This window comes from Scophthalmus maximus, chromosome 3 (assembly GCF_022379125.1).
Source record: "Scophthalmus maximus strain ysfricsl-2021 chromosome 3, ASM2237912v1, whole genome shotgun sequence".
Taxonomy (NCBI): domain Eukaryota; kingdom Metazoa; phylum Chordata; class Actinopteri; order Pleuronectiformes; family Scophthalmidae; genus Scophthalmus; species Scophthalmus maximus.
Genome location: NC_061517.1, coordinates 19,419,788 through 19,429,147, shown reverse-complemented (window position 1 = coordinate 19,429,147; position 9,360 = coordinate 19,419,788). Strand labels below are relative to the sequence as shown.

At 46.2% G+C, this 9,360-nt stretch overlaps 1 protein-coding gene across 2 annotated transcripts; it reads left to right on the top strand.

The window, feature by feature from the left end:
* Nucleotides 1-4,071: 4,071 nt before the first annotated feature.
* Nucleotides 4,072-9,169, top strand: szrd1 (SUZ RNA binding domain containing 1). Of its 2 annotated transcripts, none has more exons than XM_035645271.2 (4): nt 4,072-4,304; nt 5,578-5,627; nt 6,339-6,608; nt 7,156-9,169. In XM_035645271.2, the coding sequence occupies exons 1-4, from the start codon at nt 4,257-4,259 to the stop codon at nt 7,259-7,261; spliced, it is 474 nt and encodes a 157-aa protein (XP_035501164.1). In that variant the 5' UTR covers nt 4,072-4,256; the 3' UTR covers nt 7,262-9,169. The 2 variants fall into 2 exon arrangements, with proteins under 2 accessions (XP_035501164.1, XP_047186959.1); XM_047331003.1 differs by lacking the exon at nt 4,072-4,304 and adding an exon at nt 4,322-4,899.
* Nucleotides 9,170-9,360: the final 191 nt, after the last annotated feature.

The window sequence follows — 9,360 nt, the reverse complement described above, 5'->3', positions numbered from 1 at the left end:
ATAAAGCAATATCTATCTTGCTTTACAGCTCCAGTAAGGCAAAAATATGTACAATACATAGTATTCCATATTTCACTTACAAGGGTTGAACACTGCACAGTCACAGGTTATCCTTTAAAATATGAAAATCAAATAGTTTTTTTGAATTTGTGACTTCTGTCTTTAATGTAAATATTAGACATCTTACGTTAGTTTTTCAATGTTAAGGTATTCTGCACTGGGGGACTTCCTGTTGGGCTGGGTGTTGGAGGTCTACCTCAGCCTACGCCAAGACTTACAAAAAGCCTTTTGGAGCTATGTCCTGAACTCAACCGGAAGTCAGCCAATGTTTAATTTAGTGTGCATGTGTCGTACTTTGGCAAACTGGTCCTAGAAGATGTATCAGATCCACTTCAAATTTGGTCCGTTTAATCTTAAGCCCTTTGCAACAGTGAACTGCAAAGGGTTTTACCTTTATATTAACGGATCTGCTGTAGCGGAACGGCGAATACAATGTTTTGACATCAAACAGGAAGTTAATGTATCTCATACTGTATATACATTGTTCCATCTGCCTCAGACTTGACATGTTTGGTAAGGAAATCAAGGACACCTCTGAACAGCAGAATAAATAATATAGGAAAAACTAGTCCATGCATTTATTGCTTCTAGACTGGACTACTGTTATTAATTTCTGTTAGTTTGCCCCAATAAGTCTGTGAAAAGCCTCCAGTTAGTGGCGTTAGTTACCTCACCTAGTGGCGGTATCTCTGACTCCAGAGCTGCAGGATCCAAATCAGACATTATTAAATTCATCAAAGCTTCCGCATGTGGTGTTCTAAACGCACATGGTACAGTTGAAAAGTCTTGATTAAGAAGGCTCCTCGCTGAATTAATCCAAAAAATTGGGAAGCCTGACACCTGCAATCAAAGAACAGCTGCAAGAAATGGTTTGCTTATAAGTATGGTTTTCTTATGGTTTTCCAGCTGATGGCCATAGTCACAGATCATGAGCCGGTCAGGCTGACCCACTGGGACATGAAGGTGTTCTGTGCGGGAGCAGCAGAAGCTACAGTACGGGAGCGAATGATGTGACTGCTGAGAAATCAGACACTAGATATTGACAAAAAGTATGTTTGAAGATATAAACACAGGCTATCCGGGCCTCAAGAGAGGTTCACCACTGGTACATCGACATCCTGGAAAACACACGCCGAACGTGATTAGACGAAGATCCGAAGCATCTGTGCCGTGTATCCACCAGGTGTCAGAGTTTCCCTCCTCTTTGAGTTACAGTAACTGAATGAGCTGCAGTGGGGGAAAGACACATCTGGAGAGTCTATGACAAGCATGTAAACAACCAGAGAGAGAGAGAGAGACTAACTTCTAAATTTCAGGAAGTTCCTGTTATTACTGAATGGCGGGCCACCTTGCAGTGAAGAGACAGCTGTCGGAGTGTGAAACCTGTTTCACATCCAGTTCACATCTCAAAAACCTGTGTCCGTGTGGCTGGTTTCCTGATCTAATTAATCTGCACTTCACTTAAATGATCAGCTTGAACTCAGCCTGTCAACTGAAATTAATAATTTCTCCATTCATTTCTACTTTAGGCTGGTCCAGCAATAATATCATTGATAGGACAGTGATGCTGCTGAACCTGGTGTCTACACGACACCAAACGGCGAGGATGCTTCAGACTGTGTGTGGCTGATATGTCCATCAAAAAATTGTTTAACTAACAATTTGTACAAGATGTGATGTAGCAGAAACTTCAGGGAGAGCTACAAGTGAGGGATCCCTCTCCCAGGACAGAAGTGCAATAGCTGTCACTTGTAGCAGAGCAACAAAAACACTATGAGAAAAGACAGTGTCTAACATAAATGGAGATAACAATGTTTATGTGAAGGGGTACAGAAGGTTAACTGGCAACAATATACACTGGCAGTATCAGCTTCCATGTTAACACATGATCTTTACTGTAAACCAACAGAGCATATTTTCAAACACGGGACTGGCTTTATGATTTAGACTGTCCCATAAAAACCACAGTGAGCGTCAAAGAGATTGAAGAGTTTGCCTGCCCAGACAGTTCATCTTCTCTTGTGAAAATGAGATGATAATATGACCAACAGAAGTAACACTCAGACTTATTTATACCTATAACCCAGCCCTGTATAATCCCTGTCCTGGTCTTAATAATGTCATACCAAACATGACCAATCCAACAAACATTTTAAAAAAGGCATAAAGAACAACCACAGCAAAGATCAGTAACCGTCAGTAAGCGGGTTATCCCGGAACTCCTGCCCTGAAATATTCCACAGAAAGACTGAAGTGTACAGCTAGTACTGAAACAATTCCTTGATTCATCATCCAGCACTTCAAAAAAAAAAAATTTAACCAGGGCCTTATTGTTAAACTATCATTTATTTTCCCCAGTACCCAGGATGGGCTGCCTTGCTGGAAGGTAGGACTTGAAAATTGTTGAAACTAGTTATTGGAAAAATAAAAAAAAACAGGAGATCAACAAAGTGAACATCTACAAAATTCTTTACGTGAACGAGACTGACCAGCTTCACTGCACTGAGGATTATAAGTCCTGACAAACAGCAAGTATAGTACTGTTGCATAAATCATAACATTCAGCAGGACATGGATTAACAGAATGGAGTTACATTAAAATAAGAATAATAACTAAAATATCTTTGTCTGTCTGTTGGCCTGAAGTATCTTTTTGGGGAGAGGCTTCATATTTTATGGCTACCTCTAACCTCTACTTAGTATTTTACCTGTTTCTGTGTATAAGTACCTGCCAGGCTGTATAGGCGACCTGACAGTATGATATTTTTTTATCATATAATTTGTTGTTGGCAGATAATTCAACTGGCTGATGGTGGATATTATATGGTAATTTTCACATATTCAAAATGAAAGGTTTGCATTTTCAATAGCGCACTCATTTATGAATTTATTGACATCAAACCACCTCTCATGTGTCTGTGACATCCTGTCAAACTTTCACATCTGTAAGTTTTTGAAAAGGGACCTTGGCAAATCCCTTAGCATTCTTATCAGTGAGCATTTTGCTTTAATATGCATTTTCCAAAGTTTTCTTTTTCAATAGTTCACTCATTTATGAATTTATTGACATCAAACCACCTCTCATGTGTCTGTGACATCCTCTCACAACTTTCACAGCTGTTAGTTTGTGTTCAAAGGCCTTAGCAAATCCCTTAGCCGTGAGTATTTTTGCTTCAGTATGCATATTTCGTGGTTTGCCTTTTCAATAGCTTACTTGTTTATGAATTTGTTGACATCAAACCACCTTGTGTGTCTGTGACATGTAATATGCGCTCCTCCCTCAGTACCTACATGCTGGCTCAAAGAAACTCTTCATCCTTGATCCATTGGGGGTGAAGGAGGCCATCGCAGGATGCTAAGGGATTTGCTAAGGCCTTTTTCCACAAACTGACATCTGTGAAAGCTGTAAAAGGACGTCACAGACATGTGAGAGACGGTTTGACGTCATAAATGAATGCGCTATTGAAAAGGGAAACTTTAAAATATGCATATTAAAGCAAAATGCTTACGGATAAGGATGCTCAGGGATTTGCTAAAGCCTTTTTCACAAAATAACTGTAAGCTGTAAAATGACGTCACAGACACGTGAGAGGCGGTGTATGATGCAATTTAATACAAGTCTTTATCTATAATAATAATAATACAAATCTCAACACAAATTGTAAAACAGCAAAACAAACTAATCAATAACTCCTACACCCTCTCTTATGCATTTGATTTTTTTTTATTTTTGTACAATTAATGTTGAATTTTTGCGAGCAACAACTGTGGTAATCTCCGGCCGAAAGCCCCCCATTTTTTATTTCCTTCTCAAAACCCTCTGTCGTTCCGGGACAGAGTCACCAACAGAAAGAGGCCTGAGTTCCTCTCGTGAAACGAACCGCCACGTGAGGTCGGATCGGATCGGGTCGGGTCGGGTCGGATCGGATCGGGTTGGGTTGGGTTGGGTCGGGTCGGATCGGATCGGGTCGGGTCGGGTCGGATCGGGTTGGGTTGGGTTGGGTCGGATCGGATCGGGTTGGGTCGGGTCGGGTCGGGTCGGATCAGCTGCGCGGCGGTGTCACGCTGTGGGGGAATCCGTCAGCGTGATGTCACGGGCCGGGGCCAGGCCGAGAGGCGGGTCCGGAGCCGCAGCAGCCCAGGACGCTCGGTCGGCCAGGCGCCTCCACACAGCGGCGCGCGAGCGAAAATGAAACATGGATGAGGAGGTCGCCGAAAGTCGGGAGGAAGCTGCCGACAGCGGGGTGAGCGGCGAGGCGACTCGACACATCTGCACACAAGTTCGCGATCGCCTCGGCGGCTGTTCTTCGCGCGAGTTTAGGAAGTTTTCTCGCAACGTGTTTGCCCTCCCGGTGCAACGACTCCCACGGGCCAACAATGTGGCTAATGCTAACGCTAACGCTGGCGCTAAGAAACTTGGCGAGCTAACGTCACGTAGCTTAGCTTAGCTTAGCGAGCGACTCGGTTTGACGTGGGGCTTGGCGAACGAGCCATGTGCTAGTTGGTTTGTTATTCCCAGTTTACTTTACGTGGATTAGCGCCAATGTTCCCGTTTTTATTAGCACAAAACGACGCGCGCGACGCGAGGCGAGCCGACGAACGCAAACGTCCAGGTGGTTGGAATGCTACGGTTGGCGTTAGCTAACGCTAGGCTAACTGCGGACTGCATGGCTAACGTGGGCGACCCGTGCGTTAGACTGCCGCGTCTCCCTCGCCTCTTTGCACACGACTGCCGCGTCTCTTTCGCCCCGGCGTCGTTTAGATCATCGACACACTGCAACTACGGCAACTGCAACTTCAAGAAAATGTCAACTTCGACAGCGTTTCCTCGACCAGCCGGTGAGCGGCCGGCGATCAGATTCCCGTCACTCCCGGATTCTCCCCTCGCGAGGGACTTCGCGCGCTCAATGACCAGATCGTTTTGTTCCCCCTCGACGACGCGGAGCCCGCTTCGATCCGCTCGTACAGTGAGGCGAGGTCGCTGGATGTCGGCGTGCCGAAGTAACTTGGCGGCTTCCTGTGTGGTAACGAGGCCGAGCGATCGGCGGACAGCCCCTTTCGGCCATGTTAGCAACTAGCGGTCGAGCGGCGACTTGGGCTTTTTGTTGCCCAACTGGCTGGTTGGTGACATCCGATCATCACGGGTCTTAACACGGTGGCCCGGCAGACCCCCCCCCCCCCCCTCCCGGGGGGTCGTGGCTCTGACTACGAGTTGGTCGCAACGTGCTCGTCCGGTCCGGCTGGAGCTACAGGTCATCTCAACGTGTCGTTCATCTCTGTTCGTCGCAAGTCCCCCCAGCAAACCTCATACTGGCAACTCAGCCTTGTGTTGTGACCCGCCAGCTGTCCCACACGTGTATAAATAGATCGCTGTAACCGATCCGAGCCTTTCCATCCACCTGCGCTCTCCTTCCGCGTGCACGCAGACACAGGCCGCGCCGCGCCGCTCGTTTACCCGGACACACGGTCGAATTCATGTCTTTCTCTTTTGTTTATGTCCCCTCCCTCTCCCCGCAGGAAATGGAGAAACGGTTAGAAGAGAAGCTACGGATCAGCCAGAGGGAAAAGTAAGGAGAAGCAACTGGGTCCAAACGTGCGCTTGCCTTAAAATGGATGCTTCGTCTGTGGTTCTCGTCCGTCCGTAAGAAGAACACAGCCCAACATGACCCGGGGGCCTCTGACCAATGGTCTTTGAGCCTCTCTCCGGTCCACCACGCCGCTGAGCCAGGGAGACACATGAGAGCCTCCGCTCGTGTCCGCTGGCTGTGTGGCCCATACAAACACCACTGACCGGACTGATGGATGGATGGAACTGTCACCGGTTACATTCATGGATTCACCTCCAGCGCCACGGTCCTCCCTGGCCCCATACCCGCTCAAATAAATGTCCGCGCGGTGTTGTCTGCCGATTTTAATTCTTGCCGAAATAGGGGATTCTGTATCGGCAGATACTGAACATGGAGTTGAAATATTCGAGTTCCCATCCCCATTTTTTCTAATTGTAATTCAAGCCTCTTTTTTTTTTTTAAAGCTTTCTCAAAGAAGACATGACAACAACTCAGAAACTGTCTTAAGACATGTTTCCCCACGTATGTTGCTTTGATGATGAGCAAGAAAAAGCGGTCATAAATGCGCTGGGGTTCATTTCATAAGTATTTTGGCCATGGATGTATCGTCTAAGCTACTGCTTCCCCGTCTCTTATGTGATGGCCTCTTTCACCGATTTCTGTGAACCTTGTCTTAACTTACACTAAACCTTACTTTCCTCCCCCATCTAGGGAGTCCAGTAACAATTCCTCGCGATCTCCGCTGAGGACGACCATGGTGATCCAGGACGACTCCCCACCAGCAGCACCCCCACCCCAGATACGCATTCTGAAGCGGCCTGCGAGCAACGGCTCACTGGGATCGTCGATGAATCAGAACCGGCCCGCACTGCAGGTGAAGTCTCTGGCTCAGCGAGAGGCCGAGTACGCCGAGGCCAGGAAGAGAATACTGGGCAGCGCGTGTCCAGAGGAGACGCCTCAGGACAAGCCCAACACTGACAGGTAGTGTTCCACAAAAATTGGCAGGCTACAGGTTCTACTCACAGCCTTGCCGAAGGCCACTTGTAATATGTATATTTCATGTCGCGATAAGACCTGTGTCGCTGTTTGCTGGGTAAATATTCAACTGAAAATATGAGGATCTGATTACTGGAGTCAATTAACAACCTTGGTTGTTTGGTATTTCCATGTATTTATCTGCAGAGCACAGTTCCATCTTTAATTCTCATTCCAGAACTTTTTTTTTTGTATTTGCAATTAGATTTGACATATAATTCAGAATTTTTTTCACTTGATGCTACCATTTTAGCCTAGATCCTTTTAAACTAGTAACAAAACTGCTTAAAAAAAAAAAAAAGCTACAGTGTGTAATATTTGGTGGCATCTGGGGGTGAAGCAGTCCAAATTCAATTCGGACACTCGAGGAGAAAGGCCTTTATGGAGCACAAGCATGCTACTGACAATCGCCAACAAGGACTTCACAGCAATTTCTGGCACGTGGAAAAGGCTGCTGCCTCTAATTTATTCCCGTTTCCTCTCTTTCTGACAGGCGCAATAACTCTACATCGCCTTCAGAGGACGCCCGGTCAACCAATCACACTGTCCGGCAGCCAGCCGGCCCAGACGGCACCCACGGGTTCCGACAGCACAGATAAGCAGAACCCGGGGGCCAACCCGGCTATCGAGAGGAGAGAGATCGGCCGCCTCCTGAGAGCACTGTGTTTTTAAAAAAACCCTTCAGTTCCATGATATCAGCTGGGCAGTGAACACGGCCGCACCGCTGCTCAACTCCTCCCACCACGGAGCGCAGAACTCCAGGAGGAAGTCAGACGCGCTCTCTCCTCTCTCCCGATCCAGTCTGTTCGACACTGTGATTATAGACATCTCCTGGACTCACTGTGATGATCCCTTTAAGAGACGCCCCCCCACCCAACTCTCACCCCCTTCAGTGACCAGCGGCTCCGCCCCAGGACGCCTGCGAGGGCACAAGCAAAGACGTTTTTCCGAAGGACGGAGCAGCGAGAGGAGGAGACGTGATGGCACATAGCAAGATGAGACGAGCTGGTACTTATGCAGCCGCTTCTCCCCAGCAATAATACCACGCGCACCACTTCTCACACCTTTCTCGTGTTTTAAATTTTCCAGATGTCCGCCCATGAAATTTTTATCCTAGATAATGACCGAGGACAGATACAAGTACTTTGTTACATACACACACGCACCACCAAGAATCCGTTCATTAAAACAGCTTTTATGATATATTTTTTAAATAAACATAGCAATTTCTGCAGGTTTCACATTTGTGTTAAAATGATCTCCACACGGCGTCTTCACGGAGCCCCAGGGCTGCAGTTTGTGCCGTCACATCTCCCACAGTGTTTCACTGCTGCCTGTCCAGTTACGGAGCTGTCAGCATTATCAGTACACCCCATTATGTAAATAGCCATTTGTTTAAAAAAAAAAAACGGGTGAGGGTCATGTGTGTCACGGTGTACATCCGACAAGTTCTGTTTACGTTTTTTTTTTTGTTTTTAATTGAGCTTTACAGCTGTCTTCCTTAGACCGTCACTTCATTATTTCTATTTAAAAGCAAAAGCAAAAAAAAACAACAGACGAGGAGATTGTGGATTTAGGTCCATTTTTAAGTAGCTTTTTTGCCTTTTTGTATGAGGTGGCAGCGATGTCAGCCGTATTTTTAATCCAAATGAACCAAAAGCCCATTTTTAAAATCGACCGCTATATGTTTCAGGTAAATCAGATGTCACTATTTAGAAAGCATCGTCTGCAGCAACTCGAGGGAAGTTCAGATGGTGGGGAGGGGGGGTAAGGGGTCGAATTTACTGCTGTAGTGAACGAGGCGCGCCGATCGCGTCCCCCGCTGGCGTGCAGACCGTAGGAACTCAGGTGCAAGCGAATGAGGCTGAATGAATGAAATGAACGAAGATTGTATTTTTCCTGCGGGTTTGAGTCGCTCAAAAAGCATATGTCCAGATTGAAGTGTGAAGAAGTGCCGCGTGGAATCGAACTGAAACAATGTCCACATCCTAAGAAGAATGAATGAGTTGGAGGTTTTGTTTTTTTGTCTTGATCGCTGGTCACAGTTTGAAATCGTAACACCCGCTCCTTGTTCGGTAACCGATAGTCCGCTCCTGAAATGGATCATGCAGGACGCAGCTGGATGTGAACCAGAGAGGCGGCGACTAGTCGGCTGTCCGTCGTGCCCGACACGTGATGAGTTCTCCACGTTGACTTGTTGAAATGGAGAAGAGATCTGGAAAAAGCCATATTCAGTGGTGCACGCCATCTGTAGAAACGTTCTAATAATGGTTGAATTCAGCTCGTGCCTCCCGTATCATGTCTTTACTTTGCAGTTGTTGATTTTATTAGTGTTAGTTCGAGAACGTGAATATATCGGAGGGGGAATTCACAAAACTCGTTTTAAGATTTTAGTTCAGGAAAATCCAGCGGCAGAGCATGCAACAGACTGGTTTTAGCTGAGCTCTGAGTGCGAAACATAAACTGCCTGTAAATACTGATTTAATAAAATGATTTGCCAAAAAAAACAACTTTTATGTTGTGATGCTTGCTCTAACAAGAGGTTTCATTTGAGTAGTAGAAAGTGGTGGCGGTGAATCCTGATCACAATGACGTGTGGTTTATCCAGAGTAGTAACAGTTTTTAATCACAATGAAATGGTTTTTTTAAGCACCACAAATAAAATTGTTCACCTCAACTTCAGCCACCAGGCTCATCT